Here is a 16981-nt window from a genome sequence, read left to right on the forward strand (position 1 = left end):
ATTTGAATTCCGCATATCAAAATCATCCCAAGGCTTGATAATGTTGAATATAAATTCATCGGATCACTTCGATGAAAACTAACATTATTTCACTTGACAAGGTGCAAAATCGTTGAAAGGTTCTCTCGAAATGTTTCAGGCAAAAACGCTGAGAGCGCGGCGAGCGGTTCCGCTTTGGCAAAGAAAATGGAAAGATCATCGGACGGCGCAAGTTTGGCGAAGACCCTGTGTGACAGCCTGGCCACGATATCTTCATCGAGCTCAACCTCAGAAAACTCAATCTCGGAGCAAACGGAGCAAACGGCAAGTAACGCGATCACGGAGCCCCAGGCCGCGCCCCAAGTTGTAACGACTAGCAGGTTCACAACTTCTCAGACCTCGACGCCGTCCGCCTCTACCGTCACGTCTCCAACCTCCAGCAGCAAGCCACCGCTTCGACGACGGCACACCGCCGGTCCTGGAATGACTTTTCCAGCCACGGATCCACCAAGTTACTCGGCTAGTATGACGTTCTCAAGGACGAGTCCCCTTCCTAGTCCGCATCTTGACAAACGCTTCTTCGACTCTAGCCTTATAGAGATGAAAAGTCAGGCGAGTAGCTCTAGCACCCTCGACTATGACTCGAACGAAGACATATGGGTACGGAGGGTGGATTTTGTTCAGGAACGAAAGCGTCGGGTAAGCCGTGCACGCCTTTGGCAATCATCAATACCTAGTAGACTAGAATTGTTCGGAGGCCACCGTTCGCGTGGCGGCCGAAGACGATCATTTATAAGAATTTACTTCAACCTTAACTCGATGATTTATTGAAATCTCTTTGTGCCTAAGTTTGCATTTTGACCAATTCTAATTCCAGGTACAGGATATTTTGATTATTCGTCCTCAAATCAAAAACTGAGCCAAACCGTTGCGATGTAATTGACATACTTTCTTTGAACTTTAACGCGTGTCTTAGGCACCGCGGAAATTGGCGCAGCCACTGTCCACTCGACACCGTAATCCTATCATTGAACCGACTAATCGTACAATGAACGGAATTGTGCTTTCTCAGTTTGAAACACTAATTAAAAATCGTTTCTTGCAGAAGTATTATTGTTGCCAATATATACCTACAATAGTTTTACAGTTAGATTTCCATCACTGAAATTTTTTTAATAACAATTTCAACTTGGCTGACAAACACGATTTTAATGAGTAAATTAAGCCGAAAACGAGATACGAGTAGGCTCTTATCTATACGTGAAACATGGACGGTAGAGAAGAAATGAAAATGAAGATGTATAAACAGTTGTAGAAATGTGGCTAAAATGATCTTTTTTGACGTAAGCTGTATAAGAACCTGATTCTTGATTTAATGAAATGAAAGAGCAGCAGATTGGTAATTGAGAAAAATGTTTGTTAAAAAGGAAATCAAAATTCCGAACCAGCTGATGCTAGTGCATAATTGCAAAGAGTGCACAATTTCGTGAAAAGATAAATGAATATATGAACATTCGCGATAGTCTACATTTGACGATCTATACCGAATTATTACGACATGCCATTGTATAGGTAAAACGTTTTCATAATCAGTCGATATTCAGGTATTGACGGCAACCTCGTTTCAAATATTTATCAGTAACTTCTTAGACTTTGATTGAGCTGTACGTGTTCCTACGTGTTAATTTGCGGAACAGTTTAGCCGATTCCGACTGGTCAGCGGTCCATCAGTCACATATTCGGATTCCTTGTAGCAAATAACGATCCAAACTACAAATTAGTCAGTGATGGTTACTACGGTGAACGGCCGTCTCGGTAGAATTCGCGAATACGTTTTAATGACCTGCGACGATCCTCAGGACAGTTTACAGTCCTACAAGGTTTGAATTCTTTGTCGTAACTTCCATTACTCTGCAATGATTAACGCTTACTCATCCCTTATCAAGGTTGAAAATCATTATATCGCATCGTCATAGTATTGGTCCGATTTTAGTGTGCATTTTTGCAATCATTCTATTTTTATTTCTCTTTACTGTACAACTCGTCGATTTTCCCGGCCTTTGTTGTCAAAGCCATGTATGGGTACCTTTCGTAAATGTGAATACTCGAAATAATAACGAAAAAATACTGTGCACTTGTCGACGATTGACCTTGAGATGTTAACAGACGGCTCTGAAAATCGGAGCAACTTGACTTTTCATTTTCATACTCGTATATTCGTATTCGATCGTATTAACGCTGAGAACAGCAGTTGTACAAAACATACAAACTTCAAGTCTATCAGGAGTGTTAGTTTGGCTTTAAGCTCGTGTACACTATCAAATCACTCGAGTGTGCTCATTTTCTTTCTCGGTTGACTTTCCTCACATTCAAACGAATTAATTTACTGTTATTTGTGTCCGATGATTCTTTCTGTGGTAAATAGCCGGGCTTCGTATAACTTATCTTTTAAGGTCATCTGATTTTAGTCTGGTTGTTCGCTAGTTGATTAGGATCGTAATTATCATTTATCATTTAGTAAAAATATCTGAAATCTTAACATTTGTTATTGATCAACTTTGCATGAAAGGTGCGAGCTGCGACTTGCGATACATGATAGAAATCTGTGGGCTTATAGCTTTGTATTGAAATTATGAAAACTAAATACTTATCAGTCTTTATTCTTCCTCGATAACATCGTGCTGATAAATTCTTAAAATCACGATATGTTGAAACCATATCACGATGTGAGAAGATAATCCACATACATGCTGAGAGCTAACACGACGTAATACGGTACGATATTCAATCGTACCCATACGTTCTCGATTATCGTACAGAAATTATGTACATAAAAATATCGCACAGTCGCAGTCTATATGACACTGTCTCACCGGAGTCGCTCCAGTCTCTTCAATATTACGAATTCGATAAATAAACTAGGTAGGAACATATTTTTCGAGTTTTATATTGTTCCGTTATGCGGGAGCAAAAGTGATTTTTTCGCCAGTTACATTATACTTCACCCTGTTTTCAATTCATGTAATTTATCGACTTATCGTTGACTGGTCAAGTTGTATAACGCCAAAGATCCTAGGTTGAGTAAAAGTTAGGATATCCAAATAAAGATAACTTAGAACAATAGGCAAGTGTCAAATAATATCGGCTCGTGCGTTAGAGCAGGAACGTACACTATAGCGCGTGGAAATAGGCAAAGCACCCCGAGAAACGTGATTCCCACCAAACTAGGGATTAGTAAAGTTAGTTCTAAAACGCGTCGTCACTACCTTGGATTGCGGAAGCATTATTGCGTATCTCGAATGAATGATTCGACTCGACGACACGTAGAAACATTGAATAAATTGAATCACGATCGATCAACAGCAATGCAGTCGGGAGCCGAAATGGGAAATGTATGCGTATACCTCACTAGGGGAAGTAAATTCATGTAGATCAGCCAGAATAAGATAAATGGAGCAGTAAAGAGTCAGAAAATCATGGACATAAAAGAAACCAAGCCAGTAGGCTTAGAAATTATAGCAGCAAGAATGTAGATAGAGTTTCTTAACCTTTTCGAAATAACGGAAGGCTGTTCTCGGTGTCGAGCGTCAGATCAAAAGATAGATAAAATTGCTTAACGTTTCGGCCCTTTGAGGGGGGCCATCCTTTGAATTCAGGTGCGAATCTAGGAGGAAGAGGAGGGGGTGATCGGCTTTCATATTTATACAATTTATTTGATAATTATATCCACTTCCCCTCTGGTGGTAGAATATCTTATTGAAAAATGGTCAATCAATATACAGTAGGTGAACAACAATTAACTAACAAAAATGAAAAGCAAAAAGATATATAGAAACGATACAGCAAAAATTACTGCAAGCGGGCTATAACAACCGCCGTGCGAATATAAACAGGCACGCAGAACCTTAAAAACTTCCATTTCTACGCATTAACTTCCCCTGACCAAACAAACCAGGGAACCGTCGGTTGCAGAGATGATTACTCAAATTATACTCAGAATCTGGCACTCGGTGTTGCTATTACAGTCTTACTATATAGTAAACCAGAGATTTTAATGTACAGAAAAACAAACCAGTCTCTTCGTTCTAGAATGTTGAAAATATGCATTGAGCCCTTGAATCCGCTAGCTTCAAGTAAGATTGATTGTTTTCCACTTCTTATTAATTCACGAAACGTGCATAGTCACACCTGTGCCATTGATAATGTAATTTTCTTGAAAGTGCAGTATTGTATTGATCATCGTGTTCATCGTCATTCCTCATGGATAACCTCATCAACCTGTCATGCATATACCTATATATGTATGTTTTATATACATGTATTCAGTCAATGCATAGCGGACTTGAGAATGCCGGTGCATAAAGTCTGACGTAGGCGTTGTTGTCTAGCTCGATCATTATATTGTTTTCCAAACTGTACGTCATCTTTTTTGATCTTCCAACGTCATCGCTAATTAACCAATTTCTGTGTCCCACTTTTGTTTCCAAGTTCGTCGGATGGTCATTACGATTAAATACTTTGAGTGTGTATGTTTGAAAATTTGGATACGATCATGTTTATCAAAAAATACTGCCTCCCTTAAACTTCCGAAGCAAAGATTTATTGGCACTCATGATTTCAAAGTAGGATCCGTGAATTAGCGATAAAGGACAGGAGTGAGTGAGTCGGAATGATAATTGAGAGAGATGACGATTATTTTCAATTAACAATAAACGAGATTCTTTATTGAGGATACACGATACGAACCGTATCGCAAGAGAACGGTTAGACAACCGAGGTTTACATAGGCAAGAGAATACATAGATGACGCGCAGATATGATTTTGCAAGAGGAGACAGTACATGAATTGTACAGCTGATCTGTTTTGAGTCGCGACACGGGCAAGCGGCGAAATTTGAGGTAGAGACGGACAGGTAAACATTGCACGCGAGTGTGAGTGCATATGTGAGGCGGATATTAAATAGCAGGTGAAATGAAATTGGGAACAGCGCGATTCAATACTTTGATTTGAACTGTTCCATCGCTAGTTTGCCGAAACAGAGATAATATTTCCAAGTTAGGGGAATGCAATCTCGGCATCAGAATTTAATTGGTGAGATTGAGATACAGACGTTGAACGAATTGCGAGTGTTTTTCTAAACAATCCCCCAAATAAGTATTATCCCATCATTGGCAATTAGAGTAACCTCCACTCTATTCTATTTATATGCAGTCTTATAGATGATGAAAATAGAGGCATGGCATGAGAAAATATAATCATAAAAAAAAAACAGCCCTTAAAATTTCGATTCAATGCTTGCAGGAACTTGGCTCGCAACCATTGCCAACAATCGTAACCGAAGATACCGACGTATCTGGTCAGTCCGGACAAGACGAGGGTCAGAGACCACGTGCTGGCAAGTATACTGTATTTGCTCCATATATACTTGCTCAGTTGCATATTCGACAATTCGGCAATGCCATGGCACTCTGTTGTTTTGTGCAAATGTTGTTATTAATATATATATATATAGATATATATATATAGATTATATATATATATATAATCTAAGATGTATTACAAGCGCACGCCGATTGCAGTATCAACTGTTCTTTCATAAACATAGTCAAGTGTACTACCGTTGGGGAATACTACTTTCCATATGATTTGATTACGTTCAAATTGAAATATTTATGGACTAGAAGAGGCGTAAGCTGAATATATCGATTGCAAGAATCGCAATCCTTCATATCAAGTTCAACTGAAAGTGAACCAAAAGAATGATCCCATAAATGAAACACAACAAATGCTTGAGAGAATTGAACAAAATAACAGCAATAAAGCCGAAGTAACAGACTAGGTGAAAATTGCTTTCCAGGCACTTGGGGATCGCATTCGAGGAACATCAGAAAGGCCTCAACAGGCAGTGCCCCGGGTTCGGGTAAATCTACACCATTACCTCAGCCACCCAGCGATCAACTAAGTTCTTCTTCCGGCTTCGTCAAGGCCTCGGGGCGAAAATCTGCAAGTACGCGATCAGGGTCGAACAGTCGTAGCAACAGTACAGAGCGTCGGAAGAGCGGCGATGACACAGCGAGCCCCACGAGGAAACCGGCCCTTTTCGACGCTTTCCGACCGCGGAGTAAATCGGACGCCAGTAAAACCAGAAAACCCAGTATCATTACGAATATGAAAAACGCCGTACAGGTAACATAATATATCCTCGTCAGTGTTTTTTCTTTTTTATGTTGTTTCAACTTCAGACTATAAACGTATAGATGTTTCAAGATAAAGTGTACGAGGTGAATGTGGGTCCGAGTAATGTAATATCCTTGAAAGACTTTACGAGCTTCGTTTTGTTTCTATTTCTTAAAACGTCTGTATTCAATTTGTCGCAGCATTCTTTGCATCGGAGTGCCCACGTTAGTTCCACTTCGGACGTAACTTCGGAGAAGGAGCATCATCAGAAAGATCATAAGGATCAGAAGGAAAGCAAGGAGTTGCAAAAAGAGGGAGGCAAGGAGCAATATTCGAGGCCGCGTGCTGGGTCGGAGAGCAGTCGGAATCCTGTCAGCAAAGTGATGGATCTCATTAGACATCGAAGTCACAGTGTCGTCAGCACGGAAGACAAGCGGAAAGCGGTGAGTTGAGTGCACTTGAGTGAAATCAGTTTAAGATATACGTGTCTCGAGTTAGGCATTGAGGAAATAAACAGAAATACTCCGAAAGTGGTAGTCTTACCTACAAGCCTGTAAGTGCACGGTATACGCAACTGCCTTGCCGACTCTTTGCTCGGTCGATTACCAACTAGACGGGCGACGTTAACGTCCGTTGGTATGGTTTAATTTTTACACTTATTACACACTATAAGCAAGTCTGAATGAAATCGTGGCGTTACGAATTCCACTGCATAAATGCTTAAACGCATTCTACGTTGGCCTTAGATCAAGTGTCTCTTTGCAATTGTCCGAGCAATGAATGATGTTCGTAACACATGGGCATAGCCTTGACTCGCGAGATGAGCATTTTTTTACGGACACTATTCCATTGAGTCCTTTCATGCAAAGCTCCACTTCGCATGTGGACCTGCGGCATTCCATCATTAACGTGAAGCAATTTTCTTATATCGATCACTCGCATCCCTGTCATGGTTCCTTAACCGATATTTTTACTGTATCTTAAGAACACAAACAGTGGAAAATTCACAACATTTTGTTTTATGGCATTATTTAGTTTAAAAAGAATCAGACCAAAGAATTGTGTCGGGGGGTGGGCGGAGGGGGTGGGAGCTTTTGGAAAATACGATTAGCTTGGCTAAAACACACTTGCAACTTGGCGTGGTAGACATCATACACCCCATCGGGTAGCATCTGTTTGGGCCCCAGTAACATGAATTTCAGACGTTCGGCTATTGGCGATAAAAATTTAAAATCATATAGTAAGTTTTTTAATAAAAATAAATGGGAGTCTAATTAACACACTTGGAGCTATTTATGTGTAAACATAGCGCGTGTGTGTACTGTGCACGATTCATTAGGAAAGAAGAAAGGAATCAGATTATGACCAATCCGTTTTGATTCTGATAGATTATTCCCTTGTGTTAAAGTAATAACACAATAACTTCGGAGAAAACTTTCTGTTAAAAAAAAAAAAAAAAAACATATCTAGACGCATTTTGTAGAAAATGTTGACGTTGGAACATACTATTTTGTTGTGTACGCTAAAATCGATGAAATAATTGTTTCAAAATCGCAAAAATTTTTATTCAACCTAATATAATTACAAATACGAAACCTCGATTTTAATCTAGTCAATTTAATAAAATAATACTCTTTTCATGATATTTTAACTTGAGGTTACGAGAAAATAAAGGGGTTCTCCCATAATAAAGTAAATGCAGTGAAACACAAAAAAAAATAAATAAAATACGAGGCAAATGCGTATATTCAATGAAATACGTGATCTCAAGTTAACGTCTAGAGAAAAACTGTTTTTATAATAATAGCGGTTCACGCAACAACCGTATTCATTTGGTAACATGTGAAAGCTTTTATGCGTTTTTTATCTATGATGACTACTATTGTCAAAATATTGGATACACCCTGATAGATTCAACTAAATCGGTTCACATAGTTTACTAAATCTATTCAGTGGATGGAGATTCGAAAGATTTACGAAATTTGAGATTCGATCATGAGAGCTACTGATCGATTACCGTTATCAAATATGTTACATCGTAAGTCTACGCAATTGTTTGTCGCAGTGGCAAAATACTTAATCAGCAGAATCAAATCATTCGTGGTCTAATACCATCGAATCAGTCCGTCAATTCACAGTGGCTACTTTTTTGCCATTGTTTGATGTGGCAAATAATTTACGTAGCACAAATTTCAATCAAATCATAATAAGTCAAGTTACAAAAATTGAACAATCATTTTTTAAGCTTTAGGAAATGATTTCACTGTGTAGATCTGATTTCGCAATCGCAACAGAATCTATGGTATTATTATGGTGCCAAACCTTTTCTTAGACGTTACTAAAACATTTTACTTTCTGTGAACTACAGAATCGACTAAACTTTTTGATTGTGTGAAGATAATGTTTGATCGGATGTAATATTAACCCTGAAATTTTGTTGCCAGGGCCAATTTTTTTTTTGATTGGTGCGCAACAACGAAATAAAGCAGAGTCGACATACACACTAAAAATTACGTGATTCATATAAACAATATCGCTAGGTTTTCCACAATTGTTTATAGTGACAAGGCCATTGGTGCAATCAACGCAATGAATTCTGTATCTATGTGAAATTTTGACACTGGTTTCTTATATCATACGCGGAGAGACCAATAGAATCAAGTGATTCTCACAGCCATGCATGACATTACATGTATAATTGACCCCTATATGTATTTCATGAAAATGTTAAACTGTCCGACAGACGTTCCTGCCTTACCAGGTAAATCATAAATTAAAGCTCCAAGTACCTTACGACTCACTGAATTTTAAACTTATATAAACTTGTTTACGTGATATTAAAATTAGCTAATACTAGAATATTATAAGTCAAGGATTACTTTATGCATCTAGTAAATTGAGTGCCTTGAGTGGCCGCCAACCGACCATTAGTGATTCAATTGGCAATTAATAAAGACTCGAAATAGCGTCGCTCAAATATAGGCGTGATTAATTCCCAACGATAATTTATTTGCGTATCTACCTGCATTCGTGTATACGTAGGCGTAAATATTATGTATATTTTTTTTTATCGCTCATTTGAAAAATTCTTAGTGCAGTGATTCCCTACACACTACTCACAGCAAGTACATCATGCGATATTCAATACGTAAGCTATGCTAGATTGTGAGTACGTTTGGCGGTATTCACTGTGAAAAATGATATGTGAGGATTTGTGCTTCAAGTGCATGGCATTTTACTCGATGAGAGGGCTACGAAGAACGTTATTGATTAACTGCTCACATTGCATCAACTACAAGTGTAGTAGTTTATATAGACCTATTCGATACCATTTCGAATCGGAAGAAATATACTATTCTTAATGACGAAAAATAGCTTGTTATTGAGAACGTGCGTATCCGATTGTGGTGTAAAGAGAGAGGGAGAGATCCTTGAACTTTCTTTTCTACCTGACAAGTGACCACGAACCCTACAAACCCATCACTTGTGCGAGATACACTCAACCCCCACCTTTCCTTACACGCACATTATCGCTTTCTTTCTCCTGCATTTACTCGATAAGAATTCGTCCTGAAGCCGTACCGGTTGGACCAGGCATTGCCCGTGCTAAAGTATTGGAAGGTCTGCTGCTGAGTAATGAGAAAAAGACGAAAGACGCTAACTAAGGCGCAAGAGAAAGAAGCTACGCGCCGTTAGGAGAGTGAACGTTGCCGAATTTGAGACCAGCGTTGCCACGTTTTGTGTCCTAAACTCTGTGTAAAATTGCTAAACTGACAATGAATCACAAAGGCCTACAAGATTTCAAAGGTTATCACGAACGAACCTTTTCGTACACACGTGTATATCGTAAACTATCCTTGTCTCATTGCTTTGGCGCATCCGCACCACTCCAATGGTCCGTACCGATTGTTTGAATCTTATGGTAGTCTAAGGTCTGAACTAACCCGTGAGACGGGTACATCTTCGGTACAGTTTGGTCACATTCGACCACGTTCACCTCTGTGCGCTTCCCTCTCTAGCCGGTAACTTCTCAACCCTTACTTGCAGTTGTGGCTCAAGAGGACGTCGGAGTGCTGATGAAGTGAGCTACTCGTATTTCACACTTTTTTCTTTCCAAAGTAACCACTTTCTTTTTCTCCCTTGCATTAATGTCCACTATGTTGATATCCCGTGTAATTTTCATCCAGTTCTCCCCACTTTCATGTTCGTAGCCAACACCCTTGATTCAGACAGGAGGTTGTTCCACTAATGCGTTCGCTTTTGAGGAGGTCTTGGGTAACGTGACATGATCATTGGGCGGCAACGCCGGGCCGGGGGGCTTTATTAAGTGTTGTTGAAGGGGTTTAAGTGAACGAATCATTCCTTTAATGGAGGAGAGGGGGGATTAAAATTAAAAAAAAAAAAAAAAAAAAAAAACGAATCGAACGTATCTGTCGAATGGCCCTACAATGAATATCCACATTCAATGATATTCCTGTATCTGCGACGAAAATACTTACTTGCTTTATAATATCCCTATACATCAACTTATATTGCTCTCTGAAGCATTAACGAAAGTAGGAATGTAATTGGTCGACTTTCCGGATAATGGAATTATTACGTTTCACCATTGAATGTATTGTTTTTCAAGTAGCGTATTGTTAGTGTGTGTGCTATACACGTCCCTACAACACCCAATCGGATTTTTTATCCGCTTACGGAGCGCATATTCTACCTTCCAAAACTGACGAAAGATCCTCGCGTATCGTTATCTTGCTAGCGTTAATTGATGCGGTTAAACAGTTGTACAAACAGTGCCAGATAGATATCTAGGTGAAAAAGACACAGTAAGAGCTGGCCTGCAGATATAAAAAAAAGTAAGCTAGACCAAGAATTTATTACAATTGGAGGAATCTCGAAATTAACTCGTGAGCTGTACAGCTTTCGTCCACTGTGGGTGTTCTCTCTGATTCTGCGTCAAATCTTTGTTCTTGTTTTTCGTTCTCCCGCACATATCCCACTTGTTAGCTTATTCTTGATTTCTTCTTCTCGCTTCGCGCGCCTTTGGGGAAGCGAAACGGTAAAAAAGGAATAAAGGACACACCTTGACTCTTGTACAATTTCTGTTTGTTAAGTTAAATAGGTGTCCGCGAATTGTGCTACCGAGCTGAAGCGTGTCGTATTGCGTGGCGTGTTGCGGTGGGAGGAAAGCCGACGGAGACAGCGCAAGTTTGTAATTGTCTAGTACTCGCAATCAGTTCCAGTTCAGAGTCGTCGCTCGAGCGTTGCGGCACTCGCTGATCGTGAGCGTCACTCTCCTCCACGCGGTGACTTGTTCATTCGCAGAACCTACAAACTGTTCAATGACAAATCGCTTCCAACGTTAGCTTCGGTATATATTATATACGCGGGCGCGAGTGCGGCGAGTGCGGCGAGTGCGGGGCTCGCATGTGCATTTATTTCAACAACGCAGTCACCGACTCAGCCTTACTAGAAATTTACTCGTTTTATTCTATCACGGTATAGTGTAGTAGTGATATACGAGAACACAGTGCACGCTCCCAATACAGTATATTACAGATATGCTATATTACACAGACTTTACACGTATGTTATGCGATTCTACGCATACCGTTGTGCTATTAAACATGTTGTAATATTGAAAAATGGCTACCGGTTCGCTGGTATGTCGTGCTACTTGAGGAAACTGTTGAAAGACTCCTTGTGATAGGGGAAGTACGTACATGTTAACAAGTGTCCACCTGACACGAGCCAAGAGGTGATGCGCATAGCCAATAGCCTGATAATGCGGGGACTCGCACTCGTCACTGTCAGTGTAAATACTCATATTTCACGTAGTGAAAATGTGCCCCGTCCGATAATGGTTGAAAACTTTTCGCCGGTGAAGTCGTCGTTGACTCTTGTTTTATTTGTCATATAAAACCGCAATTTCTCTGCGCCACGTCTAAGAGCTTAGATTTTTCTACACTCACATCCGCATCTAAATCACGAGCGCTCGTGTTGTACGATCAGGCGAATCGTTGCAGGTTACAATTCGGTGCGAACCGGCTAAAGCACAGGTCGCACCTAAACATCGTCGATAATGCTCGACTCCGTACATTCTCTATCGGAATATAAATTTTTCCAACTTGCATGTATAATGCATTGCTCACGTCGAGACGGTAGCTGCAACTCGGTCGAAAATTAAAGTCTTCACGTCGCAGGAATGTTTTCTTCTTATCAATTACTAACTAGGTGTACATACAGGTGTCGAAAAATATTGTAAATATTCTCAGCGTCTGACTTCTCAACTTGAAACTTACATGGCATATGTTATATGCTCGGTTATACGTCGTGTACGCGTATGCGCGTTTGTATAATTAAGATACGTATGCGGTAAATCAATTAGCATTCGTTGCCCGTCAGCTAGGTGACGCACATCCAAACAGTGTGTAATTTATTCGGCGGCCGTCGGAATAACTCTTGAAGTCTGGAAATTCTACCGAAACTTGCTCGTCCGACTCTACCGCGGTACACCTATGCACGCAAAAATCAAACCATCTCGAGCGCGTCACGAATGTATTCTTAATGTATACAAGTGTAAAAACTCATAACGAATACCAGGGTGTGCAAGGAAACGGTGGCCAGTTATCAAGAGTAAGAATAGTGACAAGGCTGACTGATAAAAACGGTAATTCAGAAAAAAGCCTTATATCAATAGTTATGTCGTCGGTTATTAATTTCCGCAATTCGTAACTATATATCGTGGTATTGTAGAATATCCGTCTGGGGACGTCTGATTAATTATCTGACGAATTTTGCATTTAACGGTATAGGAGGGCACTCACTGCACGGTGGTTCTTACGCGAACCACCTGTTTCGGGATACCCTCGCTGTGTCTTTGGTAAGAGGCCGTGAAGACCTGTAGGTCTACATTAATTCCTGATTCTTCTCTTCGCAGGGTAAGGTCGAAGCGGTGGAAAAAAAACGTATCAAATAACAACGAAAATCCGTTTGAGTGCAGTCAATGTATAAAGATCAGAAAAAACGTTACAGATTTCCACCACTACAATTTAATTACCAGTAGGCATATTTTACCGACGGTGAAACGTTTGGCGGTATTTTTTCTCATCGTATATGCGTCTTGAAATTGCATCGCACATATTCAGACGTTAAATGCAATTTGCGCTACGTCAAAGAACTCATCCTAATTCATTTTGATTTTTTCTTACCTTTGACTTGTCTGAACACGTATGTTGACGAGTTACCAAGTACCTGTATGGGTACCAGGTACGCACAGCTGTTACTAAACCAAAGTAACACGAGTATTTATGAAAATACAGTTGTTGTAGCTATTAGGTACGTAGGAAATTGTCAGCATCAACGCGGAACAGGGGGAGGAGGGAGGGGGAGGGTTATGACATCCTTAAGTCTCATTTACACAGCTGTTTCACATCTGTTCAATCGCACGACGACGACAACGACTAGACAACAGTATCACGTTAACAATTAGAATAGTGGTAGGCCGAGTCTTGTAATGGGCAACAAGTCCGTACACTAAATAGCGATAATGTTGGAAGTAGCAAGACTAAGTTAATGCACCCATTATACATACATTGTACACACATATGCAATACGCGTTACACACTTGGTTTTCGTGAGTAATATACTGCTCTGTGACAAATGCAGCCATCTGTCGTTTCTGTAGAGGTGCAAAAATTACTCGATAAATTACCGAATTAGTTAATTATTCGGCTATCATGCATGAAACATCGGTACGGATACCACCTGTGTAAATCTTACATAGATCACGTATTTATTTTATACCCTCGTCAAAGAAAATTAGTTTGCCTAAAGCGAGTGCTTTAATCTTCCAGAGGCTTTCGCATGGTATACGGAACGAGCTTCCGGAAAAGATGAGGAAACATTCGGTAATGAACGGTTTGTTTGTCATATAAAATGGAATGCGTGCTTATATTCTATCGTAGCTCAGACACTTGAATTCTCTCACTGAAATTCTGGCTTTCCGTTTTTATTACTGACGTGGTTTATAGGCAGATTCAGCAACATATAAACTTGCAAGGCTAGCGACACTCTTTCCACCGTTAGGGAATTCACCCTCGAAAGATTTATAATAATCACCGCGAACGGCATGTAGGGTAATCCTACAGCGCATCAGATATACAAGACTGTTGATCGACCGTACTTGCCGAACATTTCGGAGAGTATCCCAAGAGCCGAAAAGAAGCGAACAAGCATAAGCGAGAAATTAACCTAAATTCTTTAAACACTGAGTTTCAATGTGAGTTTAAACTAGATCTGAATCAGGTATGAGACTGTTACCGACATGAAAATTTGAAATGATGGAAATTATCATGAATTATTCTATACTTTGACTCATAAATGAGCAATCGGTCTACTCAATCCCTCGAGATTGGGACGAAGAAGAAAAGTCTGTCCTGATTGAGTGGAACGACGTTTTATTTATTACTTTTGCACAGACGAGTTCATCAGCGCGATTTCACAAGAAGCGGAGTTATAGACTATCCTGAATTTAACCGAGAAGAAACGACGAATTTTTGCATCCTACGTCCTTAGATTTAGCGGTGTAAACACATCACGCTTACTGCGCCTTGCTTTTTTTGTTAACCGTCACCTTAGCGATGGTCGTACGATGTAACCTGGGGTTACCAACAATGAGATGTTTGCAATGGAAATAACCGAGCTGTTTACCCGTCGACGTGACAACGGGAAGATAAAAATATATTATATCCAGAACCTCAAATGGGTCAAATTTCACTTTAATTTCGTTTTCCTGACTTATTTCACCTTCCGCAGTTTTTCACTGTACATTCTCACCATTTATCAAACCCTCTTCCGAAACCTAAGGAATTAGAAATGGTCCAAGGGGTATGACCGTATGGCCTCCATTTAATTGCGAGACTGCGTAAATAGCGGAATTATTCAGCGCCGGAAATGTTTAATTATTATTGAATAAGACAGGTATCCCCAACCTAAGTGATTATCGACAGTATTGCAAACTATAGAAAATTTTCACGCTACGCGCAAACTCCTAATGCAATACTAAAAAATTTTTGAAAATTCAGAGGTACTTGATACCAGCTTTTCCACACTTCCTGAGACTTTTATGAAACGAATTAGAAAGCACATAACATTGGCAAGTACACATTTGTACATACGTATCCTGAGGAAACAAAGCGTGTACCAATGTTAAAGAACCTGGAACGAACGGCAAATCGACCGTGATTTTTTTTTTTTGTCAATTCCCTATTTCACGATATACAATACATATACTTTCTTATATACATTATATTATAACAGTGACGTTACATTTTGGCGCGAACTTTGTGACATCGGTCTTTCACGTCGTACCTACGCGCAATTTTTTTACTTCACGAGGTTGCTGAATAAATATGTCACGGTTTTTACAACAATTTTGACTAAAAGGTAAATTTCTTCTCCGTACACTTCGACCAAAGTTCTAAGAATAGGCATAAAACGTTGAAGCAATCCTGTTTACATAAATTATGACAGCACTGCGGTAGTGTTGACTACACATCAGTGATAATTGATAAGCGTACTCAACTCTCAATTTGTTTTCAACTCACTCTCAACTTCAAGGCACCCGCCCGTATGTACCGACGTTACATTGCTACTTATCATCGATTTGTCTTACGTTCACCCGTTGAAGACACTGCCGCAGCTATGTAGAGACGACAGAATTTGATCTGATTGTAAGAGCGACCTTTTCAAGGTTACAAAAGTTCTTGGAGAAGAAAAAAGTTTACTGTAATTATATAGTGCGTATGGTTTAAATTCACAGAGCACTATTGTTACACGACCGCGTATAAGAAAAAAATCGCCATGTGATTGTACTGCGGAATAACTGCTGGTTTATGAACCCCAATCATACCGCGAAACGCTACTGCAGAAACGATTGTGATAGCATCAACGTCCTCGCAGTTTTTGTAACAACCTAACTGATACCTTTCAACGCAAGTTTTGATAAACGGTTTCAACGTGTCACAAGTGCTGTGAACTTTATCAGATACATAAACTGAGACTGTATACGTACGCGTCTCAATTACAAACATGTCATCGTACTTCCGTTGGATCAAAAGTGGCAAAAAAGATGGGGATTATCTTGGTGTCAACAATAAACCGAGAAGTCGGTCATTGGATTCCAGGAGTCTGGAAGCATCTGGTGTCCGTCTGATCTTGCAAAATGTAATTTGAAACATTTCCTATGTTGCCCCATCTAGTCTACGTATAGTACTGATACCACTTCCACATCCCACCGTTACCCTCCCTTAAATACTTATCCTTACATAGTATAAGGTATTTTCTGTCACCTCCTGAATTTGCTTCCAAGTTTCATCTGTCACAGTGCGGCCAACGCAAGGAGACTCTGATCTCAACGCTTACCATTTTGACTACCCTATCTCAAGACGTGTCTATTTACGTGGTATATTCTTTTTTTCAACTTTTGGACAACACGAATTGTTTGATGTTCATCACCTCGTACAATCGTTTTGAGCATAAAATTGTCCAAGTCGAAATGGTTAATGGAAATAACAGCGTCTTTAAAAAAAAATTTCACACGCAATTTCGAGTGAACATTGCAGTATTGAAAATTTATCAATGTTGGCTGTTGATTTTTTTTCACAGTTGCGTAAACTTTGATTGCTTTTCCACATTTTTCCATAGTTAAAGGAACTGTTAATTGACAAAATTTTTTAATCATGACGTACGGTCTATCCTCTTCTACCGAGCACTGGCTTATATGCATTAAAGAGAGCCAGAGCCAGCCCCGAAACACGCTCC

The 16981-nt window shown here is 39.8% G+C and overlaps 1 protein-coding gene across 4 annotated transcripts in view; it reads left to right on the top strand.

The window, feature by feature from the left end:
* LOC124409825 (dentin sialophosphoprotein) overlaps positions 1-16981 on the top strand; it is a 65733-nt gene that overhangs the window by 12019 nt on the left and 36733 nt on the right. For all 4 annotated transcript variants that reach the window (XM_046887701.1, XM_046887702.1, XM_046887703.1 and 1 more), the window contains 4 exons: positions 140-678; positions 5282-5375; positions 5838-6166; positions 6358-6600. In XM_046887701.1, coding sequence (XP_046743657.1) covers positions 140-678; positions 5282-5375; positions 5838-6166; positions 6358-6600 — 1205 coding nt within the window. The remainder of the gene's footprint in view (positions 1-139; positions 679-5281; positions 5376-5837; positions 6167-6357; positions 6601-16981) is intronic.

This window comes from Diprion similis, chromosome 8, assembly GCF_021155765.1.
Source record: "Diprion similis isolate iyDipSimi1 chromosome 8, iyDipSimi1.1, whole genome shotgun sequence".
In the NCBI taxonomy this organism is placed as follows: domain Eukaryota; kingdom Metazoa; phylum Arthropoda; class Insecta; order Hymenoptera; family Diprionidae; genus Diprion; species Diprion similis.